The following is a 24,776-nucleotide window of genomic DNA, read 5'->3' on the forward strand; positions in this document are numbered from 1 at the left end:
AAAACACAACCAAAGCTGAAGTTCTTTTAGAAAAGGTAAGATTATTCTTATCTGACTTGCATTAGACCGTGGACTTCTGTAAAATGGCCCCAATTGCTAACATTTTCTTGCGTTGTGCTGTTTACTAAGTCCATAACATCTTATAGTCCGTTATCCTGTTGTGTTGACGGGCCTTATAGTGTTAAACCCAGAAGATCGATACTGATTCTGAGATATTGTGTGGTTTATATGTGGATGGACTGACTCGCTTTATTCTCCTTATGAGAAAATGGCGTCTGGTTATTAGATCAGCTGTTCGGTCGCGGCACCCTGCCGGTAAATGGCACAATCTTACGACAAGTAATACGTTATGATTTTGTGTTCTACTTTCTTAGTTAGTTGAGTCAAAATGTTAAATGTCCAGATTGTTGCTGTGTTCCTGTGTCAGATAATTAGCCCGAATGCCAATGCATGGCAAGAGCTCTATGACAACAACTGAGTGTGTGTTATTTTTGCTCATTATTTTGCCTAAATGTACAGCTTTTGAGACTGTGTAGTCTCTGACTCCTATCATTTTACTCTAAACCTTAAAATAAATGAATTATAATGCCATACCACATTGTTTGTTTTTAAATAAACCAAGGCTCTTGTTAAATCCGAGCTAAAGGCAGAGAGGCCTTGTGCTTTGTTCAGATTTGATAGCAGTCCTCCTGATAGGCTTTCCATATACATGTAAGGAAGTAAAGATAACTTTAAGCCAAATGTGCTTTTTAATATGCATGTGAGATGACTAACATCTGTTATGTCTTTCTTTTCTTCCTTTAGGCCGATTTTCTACACCCCCCACCCTTTCAGTCTCATTCTTTTCGAGGATCTTTCATTGTCAAGCCGCCAAAGTGGAGAGTGTGATTGCAGAGGGGGGTGCTTCTCGTTTCAGGTATACTACTGATTTTATTTACGCATTTACCAAACACAGTTTTGCTGGACCTTAGGCCATTTGAGGATGTCGGCATGTTCAGTTGAGGTGCAAATACATTTGTGAGTCTTTTTAATGGCTTTGTCAAATTAGGTGTTGGTCTGAAATGGGGCTGGGCGATATGTCTTAAAAAATTATCTTGATATTGTTCAAGCCTATTGACAATACATTTGACATCTCGATAGTTATGTATTTGCTCTAAAATGTCTCAAGTGTTCGTTTTTAATCAGAGGAACCATCATTTCATCCAAACAGCCATTGTAGCGGAGTAGATTCAATATTTTAAAGACATTAATACAAATGTAATAATTTGATTTTCATTAAATAAACACAAATGAGAATGAAATCCAATCATTTCCATTGATATGCACTCTACAATTCTATTTCGTACACAATGATACATTGTAGCTTAATAAAAAGCTTTTTTACCTTCAAATGATTTTACTGTGCAAATCTACTTTTAAACCCCAGTTGAACGTTGCATAATACAAAATTATTACTGTGGGACACGTCAGGTTGATTATTATAATATAATGCTGAATTATCATTATTAATCTGATTATTAGATTTGCTTTATACAGAAGTAATACTTTTCTGTCCTGTTTACTTCACCTTCACAAGGAGCTTATATTGTGACAGAAAAGGCAATGTGTATTTACAATGTTCTGCATTTCCTGAAATGCCGTAATCTCTTCCTCTTCTGTTTATTCTGTGCTGCGTTTGTAGATTTGTATAATAAATTGTAACTGTTGAACCTGCATTAATATGATTTCACAATGCATGTGGACTGAGCTGAGAGCGCTGTCATGTTTGTGCACAGATCAGCATGTCACTCACTGGTTTGTTATGAATCATACATGGGCCATGTTTATCTGTCTTTTAATCACAGCCTTTTGTGGATTAATAATCACGTATGACCAACTTGCCATTTTGATATTATTTTGTTTAATTTTTCTGCCCTGAATTATCATGATATTAGTTTACTGATGTGCCCTTTATTAAACTTAATGCCCAAATGAAAGCACATTAAAGTCATGATATTCTTAATAATGTACTGTTTTCTTATATATCGTTAATATTCGACATATCGCCCAGCCCTAGTCTGAAATAACACTTATTGCAGATTCAGGTTTGGTGTTTTTACAAACACGTGCATATGTGGGATATATCTTAAAAAGGTGTTTCTGTTATTTCAACCATCAAAATCCCAACCTAATGTAAACTAGTGATCAACCGATATATGTTTTTCAATGGCCAATGCTGATGTATATTACACACAGTAATTTACATGTACATATGATTGCTAACAAATTTACTTTTTGGCATAATATTTACTACATTTCACGAACTTTAAAATAATTTAATTATTTTAAAGTTTGTGTGCTTAAGATAGTTTGATAGCAGCTTCTCTTGGTTTCTGTTTAGTCATCGCATACACATGAAGAAATTGTTACAACATAAAGGGAAGAAGGCAAAAACAACTGCACAGTAATCCAGTCTCCACAGACGGTATGTGCGCAGTCACATTTTCTCACATGAAGACCTAAACCAATCTAGGACTGCCAAAAATGTTATGCTGAAATATTATTATCTAAATATGAAATTTTAAACATGCTATTTCTGATGGGGTGGAAAAGACTGATTTTTAAATCTACGTAGTGTCCTACATTCACAAGAGGGTGTAACATCAATATAAACCAATCAGCATAGTGTAGCGATTTGTCTACTGCAAAGAACATATCAGGCTATTAACATGTGTGTAAAATGAGTTTATATTCTTACATTAACCTCTTGATATACAATCGCCCGTACGCGGTGGTGACGTCACTCTGCTTACATTTTATGTATAATTTACCGTCTATAAATGTAATGAATGTTAACAAATGATGCATATTTTCAAAGGTTTATGAGTTCAACATTGATATCCGATCTCTGTTTCACGATAGCAATGCTCCAGAAACAGCAATTTGTTTATTTGTGCCAGGAGTACAAATGAAAACATGTAATATAAAAACGGGACTTCATACTTTGTTATGATTACACGATCGCCAGATGAATCCAGTTCGCCACACTTTGGTCAATTGTCCATGAAAACGTTCATTGAAAAACATTCAATAGCACTTTGTCTATAAAAGTGATAAATCTGAGAAATATTGATATATTCTCCATTGTTTACATGAGATCTCGCCTGAAAGTTTTAACAACAAACTTTAACATCGTTCTTCAACAAACTATGCAATCTGAGCAGTATTCATGTTGTAAATCTGAATATTATCTTATGTATTGGAGTCTCGTAAACAAAACGATTTACAGAGTAGTTTTACTCTGTATGCTTCCAGCGATTTTACAGACAAAAAAAGCTTGCAGGAACCTTTTTTTTTTCGATTATAAAAACATGTTCAGCATAAAATATTTCCATTTAATATAAACTTCACCTTCTCTAACTTCAAAAAATAACTACATATATTAATTCTGAAGCCCAAAGTGTCTTCTTTCAAAAGATAAACTAGAAAACACTTTACCAGATGTTCTATGTTAACTTAGGCTAACACATTAGCCAATAATGTTACCAATGTACTACCACAGACCCAAGCTTCATAATACTGGTGTTTTTAAAAAAACATTTTTATTAAATGTTCTGATAACAGCAAGGCGTAGTAAAGACCCAACCACCAAAGACAAAACCTCCACCTCTGGGGGCCGTTCACTCCAAGTAGGTATTGCTGCAGCCCTGAGATCTCAAAGCAGGAGTGACAATTACAAAAGAGGGTGTGGTAACTCCAGAAGGGGGTTTGGCCAACTCAAAGGGTCCGACACGTCCACACATGTTGATGCCCAAAGTATACTTTAGTCAGACGCGAAAGCTAAATCTCATCAACAGTCAACTGCCCGCAATTTGTGCATATTTTTTTTTATTTTATTTTTTTTTTTTCCTTCACTTTTCCAAGTTTTGATTCCATTTTTAGTGAGAATGTAGTAATTATTGAATACACTTGGTTATCGCCAAAACTGTTGATTCATCGTTTTCTGAACCTACATCAGTCAGAGAAGATCATGTGATGTTTGCTGATGAAATGTCATTCAGATGGACAGGTGCTTGAATTTTATATAAAATAATCAAACATTATTCATTTGAAATGTTCAGTGCCTGTTGTGTGTGCAAGAAGTACAATTAAAGCCTTTATTTTTTAATACCAGTAAATGAGTCATTTTGCTTATGATAAACATAATAGAGCATGATATAAACATGATGTAAGGGTTGAGTTTTTGCCGCATTGGAGGTGTTAGAATAAACGGTAATTGCATGCTAATATTGTACTCCTATTTCTGCCATAGACTGACATGGCAGAAGTAGTGAGTAGTATGTAAAGTGTAACTGTTTTCACGTTGTGAGTCTGGCCAATCGTGAATATTTGTGTCGTCATCAGAGCTTGTGCAGCTCCTGGAGCAACTTTAAAGGCTGCTATTGAATCGCTATTGTGGTACTTCGATGGCATACATAATGGTGGCGCCGGTTCAAGTTGGACAATTTCTAACCGACATGCATTGCAGTTCAGTATATATTCAAGTATATCTTTGCTGGTGGTTTGGAGATCACGCCCCTTTTTGTAGTTTGGCCTGCAGCCAGCTAAATATTTCTTGTTCACTTCAAACGCGTACGTCTTTATATGCATGTATGAACTAGATGGATGTCTTTGACCTTTGCGCTATGTCTCGCTGTTTTTTTTATTTTTTTATTTTTGGACTGTGCCTTTAAAATAAGACTCGAGACTCCCACGTTCTTTTTTATTCGTTATACTGTGTCTGTTTTAGCCTAAGAATCAAGTTGTCATCAGTACTTGGCACACATCCAAAATTTGAATGCTCTTTGTAATATGTGTGTTTTTTTTTTTTTTTTTATCTTAAATTTGACCTATAATCATTTTATTTTCACAGCCTTTTATACAATGATGACAATTGCATTGCTATGCAGTCCGGGCAAACTCAGGCCTTTTTCTAAAAACTGAGGGAAATATTTGAGTTTCTGTTTGTAGCCGAGTTGACAAATGGACTTTTAATGTAGTGAAATTCTCATTCATTCTTCTATCCACAAAAACTGGTGTTACGGGTTTTAGATTTGGATGGTTACTTTTAGTGACCAAGCATATTTTGAGTTATGCAAATGTTCAATTATAAGCACTGTATTTACTGAAATCCAGCACTTCCGTTAACTGAGCATGAGAAGGAATTTGTTTTTAAGCTCAGAACTGCTTTTAAAACAATATCATGAGCCTCATGTATGCTCAGAATGTGTAATACACTACAGAGAACCGATCTGCACACGTTCAGTAAATGCAGCACGTGCAGAGTATTTATTAATATAATTAAATCGCAGCCCTTGCAGTTTAATAATTGCAATTAATATGTCATCGATTTTGATTAGTCGTTCAGCCTTAAATATGACCCATAGCAGCCATTTACAAATAGCACATTTGAAACACTTTGATTTTAAAGTTGCTTTCTCATGCGGTTTCAGCGACTGCAACGAACAGTTTCCAGTTCACACAGCCCGGATCATGGCATGCTTTTGTCACGTACTGACCGTAATGCAAATTTGTAAATCGGAGGGACACAGTTTTGTTCTAGGCTGATGTAATGCATGTTTCAGAGAAAGGTCTAGGGGTGCTCCACTGGAAGAAATCGCTGGGTTTGTGCAAGTTTTGTAAGGTTTGTGAATTAAATTTGTCTATATAAAATCTGCATATTTGTAGACTGTATGCGATACAAGTTTTATTATTATTAGCCTTTTTGTCATTGGGCAAAACAGTTAAGTTATAGGGAACTAATAAGGAGATGGGGGGAGAATGAAAGCTAGCACACTTACCATCACAAGCTTGTGCATGTCTCCTGAGCCAATATTATGGTTTAAAAAAGACTGTTGCACGGCGATCTATTGTTGTAACACAATGGCACATAGAAACTAACGGCTCCATCACATGCAAACAAATGATTCTAGGTGGTGGCGCAAATGTCTAAAATAATCATCCAAATGGTAAACTTTAGCATAGAAAATATAGGCTGATTTCTTGGCCGTGGCGACTATATTGGTCGACCACTTATGTAACCTCAACTTTTTGGGGTTTTTGTAGTGCTTCTTCGGGCAGAGGAGGAGGTCGGGGTGCACCTCAGCACTATCCCAAGTCTGTCGTCAACAGGTATGTTCCGAGAGTACTTGATTATTTGGAAGGGTTTTTGATGTTCTGTGTTTGTCACACTAGGGCTACACGACTATGGTTAAAATAATTATTGGGATTTTTTTGCTAAATCACTTTTGCTAAGTCACTTCAGGATATTCATACAGTATCTCACAAAAGCGAGTACAACCCTAATTTTTGTAAATATTGGATTATATCTTTTCATGTGACAACACTGAAGAAATGACACTTTGCTACAATGTAAAGTAGTGAGTGTACAGCTTGTATAACAGTGTAAATTTGCTGTTCCCTCAAAATAACTCAACACCCAGCCATTTTGTGTGGCCACCATTATTTTCCAGCACTGCTTTAACTCTCTTGGGCATGGAGTTCACCAGAGCTTAACAGGTTGCCACTGGAGTCCTCTTCCACTCCGCCATGATGACATCACTGAGCTGGTGGATGTTAGAGACCTTGTACTCCTCCACCTTCTATTTGAGGATGCCCCACAGATGCTTAATAGGGTTTAGGTCTGGAGACATGGTTGGCCAGTCCATCAACTTCACCCTCAGCTTCTTTAGCAAGGTGGTCATCTTGGAGGTGTGTTTGGGGTCGTTCTCATGCTGGAATACTGCCCTGCGGCCCAGTCTCTGAAGGGAGGGGATCATGCTCTGCTTCAGTATGTCACAGTACATGTTGGCATTCATGGTTCCCTCAATTAACTGTAGCTCCCTAGTGCCAGCAGCACTCATGCAGCCCCAGACCATGACACTCTTGACTGTAGGCAAGACAAACTTGTCTTTGTACTCACCTGGTTTCCGCCACACACGCTTGATACCATCTGAACCAAATAAGTTTATCTTGGTCTCATCAGACCACAGGACATGGTTCCAGTAATCCATGTCCTTAGTCTGTTTGTCTTCAGCAAACTGTTTGCAGGCTTTCTTGTGCATCATCTTTAGAAGAGGCTTCCTTCTGGGACGACAGCCATGCAGACCAATTTGATGCAGTGTGCGGCATATGGTCTGAGCACTGACAGGCTGACCCCCCTTTCAACCTCTGCAGCACAATAAGTTTATTCCCCAAAGACAACCTCTGGATATGATGCTGAGCACGTGCACTCAACTTCTTTGGTCGACCATGGCGAGGCCTGTTCTGAGTGGAACCTGTCCTGTTAAACTGCTGTATGGTCTTGGCCACCATGCTGCAGCTCAGTGTCAGGGTTTTGGCAATCTTCTTATAGCCTAGGCCATCTTTATGTAGAGATGTTTTTATGTTTTATCCTCAGAGTTCTTTGCCATGAGTGCAATGTTGAACTTCCAGTGACCAGTTTGAGGGAGTGTGAGGGCGATGACACCAAATTTAACACACCTGCTCCCCATTCACACCTGAGACCTTGTAACACTAACGAGTCACATGACACAGAGGAGGGAAAATGGCTAATTGGACCCAATTTGGACATTTTCACTTAGGGGTGTACTCACTTTTGTTGCCAGCGGTTTAGACATTAATGGCTGTGTGTTGTTATTTTGAGGGGACAGCAAATTTACACTGTTATACAAGCTGTACACTCACTACTTTACATTGTAGCAAAGTGTCATTTCTTCAGTGACGAAATATTTACAAAAATGTGAGGGGTGTACTCACTTGTGAGATACTGTATATCTTTTTTAATTACTTGTAGGGATTTGCACGGGTAATCGACTAATCAAGTTTGAGTTCTGAGCTATTAGACTATTAAAAAACACTACTCAATTACAAATAGATTTTCTGTGTGGAAGTTTTGTTCTTTCCCTCTGAATCTCACCAAATCTGGCAGTTACAATTAAGTCCACAGGGGGGTGCTGTGGATGTGTTTTGGTGTTTGGTGAGAGAAGTAATTATGTCATCTGTGCTTTTGAAAGCAAAGCCTAGTGTAGCACTAGCTATATTTGTAATATTTTGATTCTTGATGTGTTTCTTGTTTGAGTCATGCAATTCAGCAAATGAGTGTCTGCTTTGATTGTGGAAAGAAAATGTGAAGCAGTACAAGAAACTCACCAGTATGTGTGTCAAATCTCTGAATGCTAGAAGAGCAAGTTTTTTTACTTTCAAGTGGTGAAAGTCACCTTTCACCACTTGTTTTTCTAAAATAAGTGAATGTATAAAATGTGAAGAGTTTATATACCGGTATGTGCTTTACCCTAATACAGTCAGCATTAGTTTCTAAGCCCTGGGTGAGTGCAAAGCAATAAATGCATTTCACATGTCATACTTGTAATTGATTAACCTACTTGCAGGTTTGTACGATTTGGAGAACAACAAATATCAATGTTGCCACTGCTTAGAAATCAGTTTTAAAGATGATTTGTTTATTTAATTTAACAGCAGCTTGCATGTTAATAAACAAGGTGTAAAAATTTACAAACTAGTAAATTATTCCTTTTGACAAGCTTTACTGCTAGTATAAGAGTTGGTCTTTAAAAGGAGGACTCAAGTGTGAACACCCTAAAGTAAATTTTTTTTATTTATAATTGACTGGGTTTAAAAGTGCTTAACCATTTATTCCAGGGTTTTTGCTAACAAGAATGCTGGTTTCATTATGCCGTATAATGCATTAAGAGAAAGCAGTTTAACACCTAGATTTCTTCTGGAGAACGCGGCATATCTGGCCATGGAAACGAGCGCTGTTCTGACAGGTTGTTGAAGTGCGCATGTGCGTGAACAGGCCGGATAACAAAAGTCATGGGATGGAGCCCATCAACAAGAATTTAATATTTCTGGAAGAACAGTAGGGAAAGCACAATATAAACTATACCCATGTAAAATGAGGATTATTAATCTCTTGTAGCTTTTTTTTAATGAGCAGTCAGCATCTTTGTCCTACAGCGGGAACAAAGAACTTGCTCTTAACAGTATTCAACCAAACTTGTGTAACATTTTATGTTGCATAAATCATGACGAACTGATGTCTCACTGCCTTGTTTGTAGTTTTACACGTATGACAGTTGTAGTTCTGAAGCAAACCTCAAACTACTCTTCGTCAAGTAAGGGATTGTTGCCAATATTAGCTGAAAAAGTGTTCGCTGATCCACACTTTGAAAATCTGCTGGAAATGGTAGACCATCCAGGCAACTTTGGGACACTTATTTCAAAATACTTTGATTTGGAACACCCTAGGCGAGTTTTGAAAGGCATACTACTCTTACTGCTTTTGTAATATCGATGCATGCCAGAGATATGATAGTATACCATTCTGAACACGACCCCCTTATTCTAATCTCGGATACTGTTTTGGGAAGATGGGGTGTTGATGCACAAATGTTAATATTAACAGATGTAATTCACCCATATTAATGATAGTCTTGACTAATTGACTTTTTATAATTTGATAAAGAATTGATAAAAGCGGGTGTTACATACAAGATTTGTATCAGATGGTGTTGTGAAGTAAGGGATTGATCACGTCATCCTAAAATGAGAGGTTTTCAACTCTTTTATGAAGACCTGGAATCCCCATAAAAACAAAAAGTGAGTGAGATCCATTTTGTTCTTGTTGTTTTTTTGTTTTTTTTGTCAAGTCACTTAATAAAACACGATATTAAAATATTTAAAGGGATAGTTAACCCAAAAGGATTTTTTTCTCATTTATGCCATCCCAGATGCACCGCTTTCTTCATTATTTGGAGAATAATGTATCCGCTCCGTAGGTCCTTATTCAAGTGAATGGTGGCAAGAACTTTGAATGTCTGAAATGCACAATGGCATCATAACAGTAATACATATGACTCCAGTGGTCATATCCATATCTTCAGAATCAATAAGATGGGTGTGGGTGAGAAACGGATCAATATTTAAGTAACCATTTTGGGGTGAACTCTCATTGGTCACTGACATTGTGACCTACTAAAGGCCTATACATAGTGTCTCTAATGTTGCTTTTTATTTTATTTTTTATAGCGAGTTCCTGGGGAAAACCACAGGGCCTAGCATTCAGAGATGGGTTCCTTCACGAAGCACTAGACGAGATGTCAACTCCTCCAATGAAAAAGAACGACACGATGCAATCTTCAGGAAAGTGAGAGGGTAAGGTCCTTAAGCTAACTAGTTAATTTAACTTGGTAGTTAAATTTTGTGGTTTGGGATTTTAGTGAAAATAAGACTGAAAATAGAAGCTATTTGTTTTTTTTTGTGTGTCTAGCATACTGAATAAACTGACCCCTGAGAAGTTTGACAAGCTATGCCTTGAGCTCCTGAATGTGGGCGTAGATTCAAAGCTCGTCCTTAAAGGAATCATCTTGCTGGTGAGGATTTTGTTCGGTATTCATGCAGACATTTGCTTGCTGCTTACTCTTAGAAAAACACTTTTCGGTGTGTCAAATATTACTTTTTAATTTTTTTTTACCATGCACACTTTGTCTTTAACCAGATTGTAGACAAAGCCCTTGAAGAGCCAAAGTATAGCTCGCTATATGCTCAGCTATGTCTGCGTTTGGCAGAGGATGCTCCAAACTTTGACGGCCCATCAACAGAGATCCAATTATCACAAAAGCAGAGCACTGTAAGATTGCAACTAAGAGTTTTCCAGTTGTTCATTCACAAAAAGCTTGATTATACAATATTTGGTGTCGGTAGATTTAACTTGCTCTTGTATCTTATTCTTACAGACATTCAGGAGACTTCTGATATCCAAGCTTCAAGATGAATTTGAAAATCGCACCAGAAATGTTGACCGTAAGTAGACTGAAATAAACGAATGTAATTAATTTGCTTGTAACAAATTGCTAGATGTTTACTTGTGTGCGTTTCTCTTTTTATTAGTCTATGATAAAAATGACAGCCCTCTCACTTCTGAGGAGGAAGAGCAATGTGCCATTGCTAAGATCAAAATGCTGGGCAACATCAAATTCATTGGAGAACTCGGCAAACTTGATCTCATTCACGAGTCTATTCTTCATAAATGCATCAAAACAGTAAGTTATTACATCCCACTACGGGAGGGTGGTATGACCAAAATCGTATACAGAATGGATAATTTTATATTGCAGTAGTTATTCTATATTATTCATATGAAGTCTGGCATCAGCTTAAAACGGTTTCACATTTGTCTGTGTAGCTCAGTAGGTAATGACGCTGAATACGACCCCTGGAGTCGTGAGTTCGAATCCAGGGTGTGCTGAGTGACTCCAGCCAGGTCTCCTAAGCAACCAAATTGGCCCGGTTGCTAGGGATGGTAGAGTCACATGGGGTAACCTCCTCATGGTCGCTATAATGTGGTTCACTCTCTGTGGGCACGTGGCGAGTTATGCGTGGATGTCAGAAAACCTCCACATGCGCTGAGTCTCCGCGATAACTCGCTCAACAATCCATGTGATAAGATGTCCAAGTTGACTGTCTCTGATGCGGAGGCAACTGAGATTGTCTTCCGACACCTGGGTTGAGGCGAGTCACTACGCCACCACGAGGAATTAGAGGGAATTGGGCATTCCAAATTGGGGAGGAAAAAAGAAAAAAAACTTTCACAATGTAACGGTTGATTTAAGACTAGAAACCAACTAAACGATGATCAAATCTGATCGATCTGTTCACTTATAAATGTGTAAATACATATGCCACATAAGCAGTATAACAATCTCTACAGGTTGCTTTTTACTGGTGCGTGTATACTCTGTTATACCGCTCAGGCCTACATCTTGCATTAAAATATTTTCTTTATGGAAATTACTCAATGGTCATCCTAATGTTTAATTGTTAAAGCTTCTGGAAAAGAAGAAAAGAGTACAACTCAAGGATATGGGGGAGGATTTGGAGTGCCTCTGTCAGATAATGAGAACTGTGGGGCCGAGACTTGATCATGAGAAAGCCAAGGTAAGCAGTTTGAAGACTGCTATTGGGATTTTAAATGCGTTTAGGCACAATGGTATTTCCTAACACCCCCTTCTTTTGCAGTCTTTAATGGATCAGTACTTTGGCCGTATGCGATCCTTAATGAACAACAAGGAATTGCCTGCTAGGATTCGTTTCCTGCTTCAGGATACCGTGGAGTTGCGCGAGAACAACTGGGTGCCTCGGAAAGCTTTTATTGATAATGGACCGAAGACCATCAACCAGATACGTCAGGATGCAGTAAAGGTTAGACCCCCAATATAAATGGGTCACAACGGTCAACTATTCGATTAGTGAGGCGGACAAGTTTGTCTTTGTTTTTTTGTTTTCCTTCTCCATTGGCTGTTAGATTGCACTGTAAAATTATTTTATTCCCCTTTAAAGCACTGACACTACAGCTGTAGTAGTGTTGTCAAAAGAACAGGTACTTCAATACCAAGTTGGTTCAACAAAAAAATTTTACTATACCAGCATTTCTGCAGAACCGGTAGTACCGAGCACAGACTACATCCGATACCCGAATCCTGCTAGACTTGCACGCGACTGCTTTCAAATGCTCATGTGTGTTCTCTGTTACTCCTTTTTAAATGTGGAATTAATCTAATTAAAATCGTGATATGTCGGTTTAGGGGCGCGATTGAGTAGAACGTGTTCGGTTGAGTGCCTGCCTAATATCTATTTTATTTAGTTATTGAATCTCCGAACATCTCTATATATGATAAAATACAAAATATACTCAAATACACCCAGCAAAAGTGATGGCCATTTTCATTTAGAGTAATTGCTTCTTCGAAAATACAAATACAGCGGATCTTCTAACTCCAGGCCCAAAACCTCCTCGATGTAGAATTCTACTGTTGACCGGGCCCGCACACTGACTCCTCCCAACACGGACCCAGGTGAAATGGATATGGAAGATTTAAAGTCCCAGATCCCATTGGCCTTAAAAACAGACATCTTTCTTATAAGGACAGAACTTAAGAATTCCCTCCGAAAAGATTTGAACTACCTAAAAAGAGAGCTCCAGGCAGTCAGAACGGAGCTAGCCAATAAAGTGGCGCTAACGCGGACTGGTATTGATCAAATGAAGGCTACAATTCAGGACATGGAGAGCGGCATGTCAACATGGACGGAAAAAGTAGCAGAAATGCAAACTACCGTGACCACCTTGAAGGTTGAGCAAAAGGAGCTACGAGATAAATGTGAGGACATGGAAGGATGCAGAGATTCAATATTCAGATATTGGGGTCGCAGTGTGTCCTGGAGTCAATTTTATAGGCTGCTTTCAGAGGTGCTTAAATTGGATAAAGACATTATTGTGGACCGCTTGCATTGCAGCCTAAGGCCAAGGACCCCTGAAGGTAAACCAAGTGTAATTGTATCAAAGCTGCACTACTATCAGGACTGTATTGAGGTTAGGACATAAAACGAACTATTTTAAGCGGACAGAAGATTTCCAAGTTAGCAATAAGACTAAGTAAATATTTTGTCTCAAATTAATCTGTGATTTGAAACCAAGTGAATCTAGGTTTCCTATCAGTTGTCCTATCATTACCCCTCCGGATTCTTTTGAAGAATCTCTTCTATCTGACACTTTACCTCACACTATGCGTCAAGCATGCGTCATCTCTTTAAAAAAAATAAAAAGCACAAAGATCCTCTTGAATGTAGCTCATATCGCCCGATCTCACTTTTGAATACTGATGCTAAAATCCTAGCAAATTCCTGACTCTGTGAATGGAGGGAATCCTTGCATTGGTCATCAACACGTCTTGCAAATGTCCTTTTTATGGCTCTTCTGCATCCAGTACCTCAGAAGTGATCCTATCACTAGATGCTGAAAAAGCATTTGATCGGGTCAAATGGGATTTTCTGTTTTGGTCCTAAATTTATAGCATGGATTAAAATCCTCTACTCATCCCAAATGGCTGCTGTTTGTACCAGCAATAACATATCGCCCTTCTTTGAATTACAGTGTTGCACAAGACAGGGATGTCCTTTTTATCCCCACTTCTTTTTGCTTCTTATTTGGGGGTTTGGATTACACACAATTACAAAGATCTTTAAAAAAAACTAAATACCAGCCTCTTCTATCTCTTTTATAAAACAGAATTTTGAATGATGGGACTGCTTGTGTCTCTCCTTAGGCTGAAGGATTAACACAAGATGACTGTTCTGCCCACATTTTCATATATTTTCTAGTGTCTTCCAGTCTTTTTTTTTTTTATTTTTATTTTTTTATCTAAATGCATAGATTACAAATTTTGTCTGGGGGAAAAATGCACCCAGGGTTATGAACAGAATATGAAAAAGACCTTGCAAATTTGGGGGTATGGCACTTTTTACTAGTCAGCAAATATTAGGGCAATACTATACTGGATAAAAGTATAGTATTCTGTTCAACATCCATTCAGTTCAACCCCTTATCAGTATTCTGTACTAAACTGCTATTGGTACATTCTGTGTCTAGTTTCACATCCTGTCCAGTTGTGTTGCACAAGATCTTGTACCAATTCAGGCATCATTTTGCACATAACCTTCTATATGTTCACCCCATCCATAATAGATGCTGCATTTGATATATGGTCTAAAACAGCATCACATCACTATATGAACTCTGTATGGAAGGAACTTTTTGCCTCTTTTGAACAGTTGGTTCAGAAATTTGCAATCCCTAAGACATACTTCTATAGATATTTACAACTTCGAAGCTTTGTGACATCTCATTCCACTTGCTTTCCCCTCTTGCCCTACCCAAAATCTCATAGATTCTGTTCTTGAGCATAAAAGTGAGGTAAAACGGTTTATAATTAAAAATACATGAACTTCTTTACCAGAAGGTTAATTTTATGTAAATGAAAGACTCTTCCCCTCCAACATATGGACACTGGATAAGGATGTTACGTATCATGTACAGTTGGAGAAAATCCGATATTCCATGAAAGAATCCACTTGGCAAGCCTTTTTAATTTTTGTGGAAAATATGGAAGCTGAAGAACTAGACTGAATGTATGCGATGTACATGTGTATGTATTTAAACTTGTTTTTTTTACCAGCACATTGTGCATGGTTATCTATGGAGTATTCTTTTGACTGGCTGGCTGTTGTTGGTTCTTTTTTATTTGTATTTGTTGGTCTTTTTCTCTTAAGTATGAGTTATGATACATCTGTTACATACTTAAATTTCTTGTTTTATCAATACCTTGATCAAAAAAAATTGTGATATGTCCTAGTGTAATTATGAAACAAATGCTGCTGTCTTTGTCTGCATGAGCTGTGTGCTTAAATTTAATGTGTGAAGTAGACCGCTCATACACTGGAAACTCCGAAGACATGGAGAATAATTTGTGTTATTTCATACAACACAAATTATTCTCAATGTCTTCGGAGTTTCCAAAGCGGAGCACTAATCCACTGAACCTCGCAGTGCATGTAGACTATATTTATGTAGTTAAATCACAGTATTGGCGCTTAAAAGATCACACTGGTCCATGTAGTGAACTGTATCTATCAGAAGTAGTGAAGCTTCCATCAAAACCACGTGTCAAAATATAAGCAAGATTCAAAATAAAAGCTACACATGAAATTGAAGAAATTGTGACGTATGTTTTTACAACTGTATAGTAAAAGTAATGCACTGTAGTAAAAGGCTAATAAGAACAATAATATTAAATAATTAATGATACAAATTAAGCAATATATCAAGCAAGAGTGATAAGATTATCGTTTTTTTATGCAATGGTATGTTTAATGGTATGTTAAAGTAAAAAAAAAATATATATATTTACGTTTTTGAAAGTTTAGAATTTTCTTGAATGGACACCATTTTGATGATGAAATTAAATGAAACTTTAAAACATGGAATTATGGAAAAATTATTTTAAAGGAGGGGAAAAAATATTTGCATTTGTAATTAACTTTAAATGGGCCAAAGGAGCTCCGTAGCACACGCTAAGCCATAGACATGCAGACGGATGCAATATGCCTTTGTTATGAACAGCCCCTTAAAGATAAAGTCAAACTTATAGAACGTGTCAAGACCCCTGAATTCTGTTTTGTGCGCTGTGTAGCTTTTCCCAAGGGGGCGATTACAAAACATTCCCCCATAATAAAGTCATCTGATTGTGGTTGGGTGAACAATCTTAATTGGCGCTTTTTTCCTTAATTTTGTTTATCCCTAACCCCCATAAACGTTCATCTGCATTTTCTTTCTTTGCAGGATTTGGGTGTTTTTATTCCACCAATGACTCAAGGAATGAGGACCGACTTTTTTCAAGAGAACCCTTTCTTGCCAACAAGAATTAAACCTGATCGAGAGACTCTTGGGGGACTATCAGATATGTTTGGTCAGATGCCAGGTATGTCCTGAAGTGCATTGACATTTGTAGAACAGGTGGTGCATGACTTAAATTGCCATATGGTTCATTGCCAGCTGTACAAATTCTTGTTTCGTTGCAGGTGGTGGGATTGGAACTGGCCCTGGGGTCATTCAGGACAGATATTCCCCTACAATGGGCCGCCGCACAAACCCGCTTTTTAATGGGCATGGTGGGCACATGGTCCCTGCACCCCAGCCTTTCATGAAATCTAACCAGGTAAATACCAACTGCCTGAGAATTTTACTTTTTAAGCCATTGAATTTACCTGAATTACATAGATTGATGTGTATCGTTTTTTAAAAGGGGCAGAATCTGCTTTTCCAGAACCAGACTCATTCATCTCAACAGCAAGCTCAGTCCAAGGACATGCCGCCACGTTTTATTAAGAAAGGACAGCTCAATGCTGATGAGGTATAAACGGTTTTCAGTTCGCATACTGAACATATTTGCGCTACGTTCACACAGTCAGTGTTTGGGATTGACAACCGCATTTACTTACAGGTGTGAGTCTTGAAATGTCCTGTTCATACAACAGTTTACAGTAGCGGCTTGAATACTGTCTGTATGAACGAATGACCGATGTCAAGCTCAAAGTCTAACATCTGAAACCATAGTGACATTGACCATGTAAATATCAATGATTGTGATGTCCATAACACCGGCATTTCGTCTCACAATTGATGCTGCGTTGTTGAACGAGTCCAAATGAGGTGCGAGTTCATCCATCGGATCATTATTAACCGACACCGCCTTTTGATTGCTTTTTAACCAATTGCAGAGCACAGCTGTTGTGTTTCTCTGTCAACGCACATAAAATTAGTGATTTTTGTTTTATCCCTTTTTTGCCTAAAATAATCTAAATTTAAAAGCTCACAACTTTCATATTTAAAAGGGAATGGGGCATTTGTTGAATAAAAACTACAAAAGCATCAGAAATGCATTAACACATGACCACCAAATTAAATATTGGAGGGGGGAAAGGGATTATTAACTTGAAGTTGCCAGAATAACAAAAATTCTCCCTTCATCTTTCAGATAAGCCTGAGACCAGCTCAGTTTATTCTGAACAAAAACCAAATGCCAAAGTTGCAGCCACAGATTCCTACCATGATTCCTCCCAGTGCTCAGCCTCCACGCACATCCACTCCACCACTGGGACAGGTAAACACTACTATATTTTGCATATAGGAACATAAGAAGCTTTCCTCTAGAAGCTTTCTTTTAGTTTGAAATGCCATTTTATACTACTATTTCTGTGCAGCCACCGCAGCTTGGCCTGAAAACCAACCCGCCTCCCATCCAGGAGAAGCCACAGAAGACTAGTAAGAAACCACCTCCAGCTAAAGAGGAACTACTTAAGATGACTGTGCGTACCACTCAGTGTTTCATAAAGTCCATTATTTGTGTTGGAGTGACTTGGCGCTCATCAAGAATTGTCTTTTTAGGAAACTGTTGTGACGACTTACCTGAGCAGCAAGAACATGAATGATGCTGTGAATGGAGTGAGGGAGATGAGAGCTCCTAAACACTTCCTGCCTGAGATGTTGAGTAAGATGATCATGTGCTCACTCGTGAGTCCAGATGATGACCACGAGCATGTCAGCGCACTGATCAACATGCTCCGTATAGAGGGACTGGTCACTGGGGAAAACTACATGCAGGTGCTTGCACGTTTTGGCTCGGAGAAATTCACCCTGCTGCATCTTTGCTCAAATCGGGACTCATCAAATCTTCTCGTATTACCCATTTCACAGGCTTTCCTTAATGTTCTGGACCAGTGTCCCAAGATCGAGGTGGACATTCCCTTGGTGAAGTCCTACCTGGCTCAGTTTGCTGCCCAGGCGATCATCGCTGACCTAGTGAGCATGGCAGAGTTGGCCCACCCGCTGGAGAACGGCACCCACTTCCCTCTTTTCCTCCTCTGCTTGCAGCAAATGGCCAAACTGAAAGATCGGGAGTGGTTGACTGACCTGTTCCAACAGAGCACGGTCAACATGCAGAAGATGCTTCCAGGTATTTTGTCAGAATTATAAATAAATAAAAAGAACTGGTGTAGTTGAATTTTACAACTTTAATAAAGTTATGAAACCACAAGATGCCTATTTGAGAGCTGTTTAATTTTCACATTTTTATCCATGGTGTATGATACAAAATTATGGTAACAGGGTTGACATTTAACATTGTACTCTCCTAACAAACAGGGGAGCGGTAGTGTAGTGACCTGAGTTCGATTCCTGCTCCTGGCCAACTTCAGTGATGATTATCTGAACTGGTCCCGGGCCTCCCCTAGGTTGACTCGGCCTAAAATGAGTACCCGGTGCGGTCTGTAAAACATCGCCACTGGGGAGACAAAGGCGGTTGGGCGTGGTGCTGGCCACCCACCCCCTCGTGTACCGTTCCGGCCTTCATAGGTGCTCGCTAACAGCACTTGCCCCTGCTAAATGGGGGATCTTTGTCTTTGTGTGTATCTCATGTCGAACACACCTTACACTCAAACATATGAAAGCATAATTTATAGAGATGGAAATAGCGTTTCAAGTAGCCTATACACAGTATTTTGCTTTACAAAGTACTTCATGCAACCAGTTTAAATATTTTGTCCCATCACAATATTGTTCTAACAAACTCTAGACCACTGTCAAAGGCAGCAACTCAAAATGTTTCATCACACTCATAGTAAAAACATTGTCAGTGAAATGGATAATTATTACAGAGCAAAGAGTGTTGCAAATATTACATGTATCCACAGATAGAAAGTTGCTAACGTTAACGAATGAATGGAAATCACAGGCATCAGAGTTTCCGCTAAGAAATGTAAAGGTTTGTTGGACATTTTGGAAGAAATCTGTTCATCATTTGTTTAGTTAGCGTTGTAAAAGCGGTGGACTATGCGTATTAATGCAATATAGGCTAATAGTGACATTAGTCAAATGAACTGCGGTTTGACACACATTTTTGTTTATATATAAAAATAACATCTTTAGGTTATGTCCTATAATTTCTCACCTTGGCTAATTTCCTGGGTCTTTATGACTATTTTTCTCTGTCATAGCACAAAATCATTTTGCTGCCGAAGTGGTCAAATATGTCCGGCGTTTTTCTACAATTTGAGATTGACATAATCCTGGTGTCCTCACTACAAGATGGCAATGCAAGGCTGGTTTAATGTGATTCTGAAATGAGAAGCTTCTCAATGCGGTCACGTAAAACGGGAATATCGCAGACTGCTTATGCCAGTGTGCAGAATTCAACGCGCTGTAGTCGTGGATTGGGTTCCGGAAAGCTTAAACCTCCATGGCAGCGACACACTGTTTTCACTGCCATGGCGTCTTGCTCCTACGCTTGTGGCATCAACTGAAGGGTTTGCTGATGCATCATTAATATTTTCACCTGATGTTGTCCAACTTTGTGTCAGCAGGGATGCAAACTACTCACTTTTCAGCGTTAGGTTTGTGTTTAAATACATTTGTATATGGAAAAAGTTAATGGGATTTTTACGTCTGGAACTAGACTGTTGAACTCTATATAGAGCGGTAACCAAGTTGATTCAGAACCTGGGGGCTTCTCAAGTTATTTAATTTAATCAATGTACATAATATGCTAATACACTAAAGAGAAGATGGAAATGGGACTGGGGCATGGCCAAAAAGGCATCTTCATAATAAAGGATATTTGTTTTGTATTTAGAATTTTATTTAATGCATTTAGAATAAATGTGTATTGTTAAATCTAAATGCAATAACCTGTAGGAAAAGTTGCTATCAGGTGTTAATTTTTTTTTTTAATATTATTTATGTATGGACAAATGTTCACTTGCCATATCCCTGCCTTTTGCCCACAGAAATTGATCAGAATAAGGACCGCATGTTGGAGATTCTGGAGGGGAAGGGCCTGAGCTTTTTATTTCCCCTTATGAAGCTGGAGAAGGAACTGCTGAAGCAGATTAAAGCTGATCCAGCCCCACAAACCATCTACAAGTGGATCAAGGACAACATTTCTCCAAAACTGCACACCGATAAGGGTTTTGTTAACATCCTGGTAACCAGGTATGGTTGTGGAACGGCTGTCTGCAACATTCAAAACAAGTGCTTTCACATGTCCAACTCATAAAGGAATAGTTAAACCAATTTTAAATTCTCTCATTTACGTACCGTCATTCCATCCCAGATATGTGACTTTTTCGAACAAAGATTGTTAGAAGAATATCTCAGTTCTGTATGTCCATACAATGCAAGTGAATGGTGACAAACATTTATGCTGCCTTTTATGGGCTTTTTAGAGGTTTAAAGAAGTCCATATGACTCCAGTGGTTTAATCCATGTCTTCTGAAGCGATCCAATTGGGTTTTGGGTGAGAACAGCCCAAAAAGTAACTAATTTATTACTAGAAATCATGATCGAGACTGGAGACTGCAATGGCCAGATTTCAAGCTCTATTACATTTCCTAGAGCCACTTTGCGCATGCGTCAATCACCAAGAATCGTGTAATCGAGCTTGAAATCATGATTGTGCTAGAGACTGCAATGCAAGATGTACAACAAAACATTTGTTACATTTTGGTCTATTCTCACCCAAAACCAACTGGATTTCTTCAGAAGGCATGGATTGAACCACTGGAGTCATATGGATTATTATTATGCTTTTTATATTAAAAGTTGAGATCACTATTCACTTGCATTGTTTGGGCTTACAGAGCTGAGATATTCTAAAAAAAAAAACAAAACAACATAGTTTTTTGCAGATGAAAGATATACACATTCCTTCTAACCTACACCATTTCTCCCAAACAATTGTAGCTTTTTGCAGTACATTTTCCAAGAGATGTATTCCACTGAGGAAGAAGACCAATTATCTGCGCCAACGAAAGAACAGCTCGACCAGGAGAATCAGTTGCTGCTCGCCTTCAAACCGGTGATGCAAAAGTTCCTGCATGATCACGTGGAACTGCAAGTCAGTTCGCTGTATGCGCTGCAAGTCCATTGCAATGCCCATGATTTTCCCAAAGGTATGTCTAAAAAATTGCAGTAACAATGACGAATCCTATCTGAGCTTCTGGGTTCCCACAGTCATGGAAAAGATGTTAATATCAACATCGGTGTTCATTATCTGTAAAATGATCTAAAAAGTCCTTCTCCCAAAAATAAGAGATCAATTATGGAAAGTCATTGTTCAAAAGGGATGTGAATGCTAGAGTTTTAGTTACTAAGAAGGGAATTTTAAAATTGTGTTTTTTTTTTTTTTTTTTCTCTCCAGGCTTGTAAAAGTCATGGAAATTAACCAATTAAGCTCAGAGTTTTTAAAGATTTTATGTTTCAGTGACATACACAAACTTTTAAGCCTTGTTTCAAAACAACAACAAAAAGGGTCAAATGTTTGGTATATTTTCAAGAAAAAGTATAAAAATTAAATAATGATAGATTATGATAACTTCTGAGACTTAGGGATTGCATATCATGTAGACATTATTTTAGTAATGAGATCTCTTAGAATTAGATTAATTCTGTGCCATTCAAGTCATCATTTGAGTCTGTGTTATGTAGTTGGAGCCATCTTGACACCATGGTGGATATATATACAGTCATCAATCACGTCTCTCTGCCCAAATATGGATGACTTTTTGCACCAATCTGAACCCAATCCATTTGGTATAGCATTCTATAATGCTATATTTCCGTTGATGTCATCTGATCCCGGAAGGCTAACGTGTTTTCAGCCATATTACCAGATGCTGTGTGCACATTGTGCTTTGTGTGAATTATCTAATGATCTTTGCATCCTAATAGCTTGTTTGGGCACATTTGAAAGCTAATTTCCGCCTTTAAGTAATGGAATGTGATCTTTTGTTCCGTTTATTTTTCATTATGTTATAAGTGGAAATGCGGCATATAAGCAACATGTGTTCACATGAAACAATATAAAAGACATATACCTGGTTATTACTTGTTATATTTTTGTCTGTGAATAAAACAAATAGGCTGGTTGTATTCCATTCTACTCTTTGAGAGCTTTCCAACAATATGACACGTGGCTTTTTGAGTTTGAGTTTACCGATTACAATAATATGTACAGTTCAAAGTTATTAATAATCAAAATGGAACACTTTTTTATTTGTCTTCAAATTGTCAAAATGCCTACATGCATTGTAATTTGAGCTTCTAAGCTTCCAAACTATACCTATTTTGTGTTTTGTCAAGACTGTAGTTATTCATATTTTGATCTCTGCCAATCTGACCTTAAAGGGTTAATAAGATATTTGGTCTTGGACATTTCTATAGTGCATGTTTTTCTAGTAATGCTCTTAAATACCTCCTAAAGACTATTTCATTTGCTAGAAAGTTCTCTTTTGTGAGTGCAATCTCATTAAAATGTATTTAAGTCCTTTTCCAGTCTTTTGTAATTTTTGGAGAAGTCACAGAAAAGTCAAAGGATGTGGGAACCCTGAAGTTTGTTTACTGAGGAAAAAATGGAATTAATTGGAGAAAATGCTTGTTTTCCTTTTTTAATATTCCCTTTAGGAATGTTACTACGCTACTTTGTTCACTTTTACGATATGGAGATAATTGAAGAGGAGGCCTTCCTAGCATGGAAAGAAGACATTACCCAGGAATTTCCAGGGAAAGGAAAAGCCTTGTTCCAGGTAATATGCACAGTGATGCGTTTTAATGCAGTAAACAGAGATTCCTTGGAAGACAAGCCATTTACGTGAGAATTTTGTTGTTCATTATTTAGGTCAACCAGTGGCTCACCTGGCTTGAGACGGCAGAAGAGGAGGAGTCTGAGGAAGAAGCCGACTAAAGAACCAATATATATATATTTTGCTTTTAACAACATGTATTTGCAAGGGCCTTTCCTTTTGCTGTTCATTTCAGCACAAAACTATAGAAATGCACTTTTTGCTCCGTGTCATTAAGTTGCTGCAAAATATTTTTGTTTGTTACAGAGAATCCTCAATTGTAATCATTGGTTACCATTTACATTTTTAGTTGTTGCTTTTGTTTATATCTCACTGTTGCAGTAGTAGTGTAATCGGGTCCTTCAAAACGACTACTCCAGAGGTGCTCGAGTCTGTGAAACAGGGAAAAAATTGTTTACTTTTCCGCTCATTATCTGATTGTAAGACTTCATGCTCTAAATTCAGTATTTTAAAATTTCCCTCCTGTCTTTTTGTAACGATGAACAAAGACATGTGGGAGAGATGAAATGATGCTGCCTTTTGCAACCCGTGTATGTCCCACACCTTGATTTGATGAGCTGATACTTGAATTTTATTTTCTTTACAGCATGTTCAGGGAATGGCAAACATGGCCTGTTTAGATGCAACGATTTGATCCAAACAGAATTTTTTTTTTTTACATTTTTAATTGGTAAAATAAAGTTGAAACATGATGAAAAATTGGTATGGATGTTCAATTTACAGATCCTTTTTATTAACCTAACAGTGTGCTTTCCCATTATGTCTAATATGGATATTCTAGATATTTATTGAATCATGAGGGGAAAACAGCGCTTTATCAATGGCTAGGACAAATGGTGACTCACTCGTGTGGCATCCTGTACCATGACTTGCTATTTAAAAGTGTTACTGTAAAGGTGTAAGAGCGCCGAATGTTCAGTGTACCACTGTTGCTTTCAATAAAGTTACACACCAGCATTTATTTGGCCTTTATTTAATGTGTGCTTGGGCATGCATATATGGGGAGTATTAGTAATTAGTAAACATTTATGTATTTATTGCCAGATGATTCTCTACCAATTTAGATTTTGAACCTTGAAGAATGAACAGTGCTTGTTTTATTTTCTAGTACCTTTTTTAAATTTACAAAATGAATGAAATTTAACTTGGCCATTTTTTTTATTGGATGATAATGTGCAAAATGACAACCTGTATCAGTCTAATTGAACATTAAACAATTTTGAAAAGCGTATTAACAGTATTAGTGCATTGTTAATGTTGTGCAATTTTATTTTTTTATAATTTCAATCAAATGGTTTTGATGGTCAAAATGCATCTTTTTAAACTGGTCTTAATGTTTAAAACAAGCCATTAAGTGCATTCATATGTTACTTGTATTTAAGTTGCAACTTAAAATTTGTTTTTGTTTTGTTTAAAGTAAACTGGCTAGCAATAAATTGACAACCATAATCTGGACTTTGTAATATTAACCAATAATATACTTATAATAAAATGTTCCTTACATTCACCAATGAACAAACTATTCTTTGTAAAGAAAAATGTTTGTCAATTTACTCAAGCCATGGGATGTCTCAATATTTACATCTAATTGTGTTTTTATTTGTATTTGGACCTTTCCATTGAAGGTTGGCTATTTATTGTATTGTTCATGCCATGCAAAATTTCCAAATAAAGGGAAATAAGGTGTGATGTTCTGTCCACAAACCTAT

At 37.6% G+C, this 24,776-nt stretch overlaps 1 protein-coding gene across 1 annotated transcript; it reads left to right on the forward strand.

Moving 5' to 3' along the window:
* Window positions 1–808: 808 nt before the first annotated feature.
* Window positions 809–24,764, forward strand: LOC127660229 (eukaryotic translation initiation factor 4 gamma 2-like). The gene is made up of 19 exons (XM_052150359.1): window positions 809–916; window positions 10,069–10,194; window positions 10,310–10,412; window positions 10,538–10,669; window positions 10,776–10,842; window positions 10,930–11,081; window positions 11,866–11,976; window positions 12,058–12,240; window positions 16,214–16,352; window positions 16,453–16,589; window positions 16,677–16,784; window positions 17,409–17,534; window positions 17,635–17,739; window positions 17,819–18,034; window positions 18,128–18,386; window positions 20,215–20,419; window positions 21,170–21,378; window positions 22,889–23,010; window positions 23,103–24,764. Exons 6-19 carry the CDS (start codon window positions 10,998–11,000, stop codon window positions 23,166–23,168), a joined length of 2,070 nt encoding a protein of 689 aa, XP_052006319.1. The 5' UTR covers window positions 809–916; window positions 10,069–10,194; window positions 10,310–10,412; window positions 10,538–10,669; window positions 10,776–10,842; window positions 10,930–10,997; the 3' UTR covers window positions 23,169–24,764.
* Window positions 24,765–24,776: the final 12 nt, after the last annotated feature.

This window comes from Xyrauchen texanus, chromosome 2, assembly GCF_025860055.1.
Source record: "Xyrauchen texanus isolate HMW12.3.18 chromosome 2, RBS_HiC_50CHRs, whole genome shotgun sequence".
Lineage (NCBI taxonomy): Eukaryota > Metazoa > Chordata > Actinopteri > Cypriniformes > Catostomidae > Xyrauchen > Xyrauchen texanus.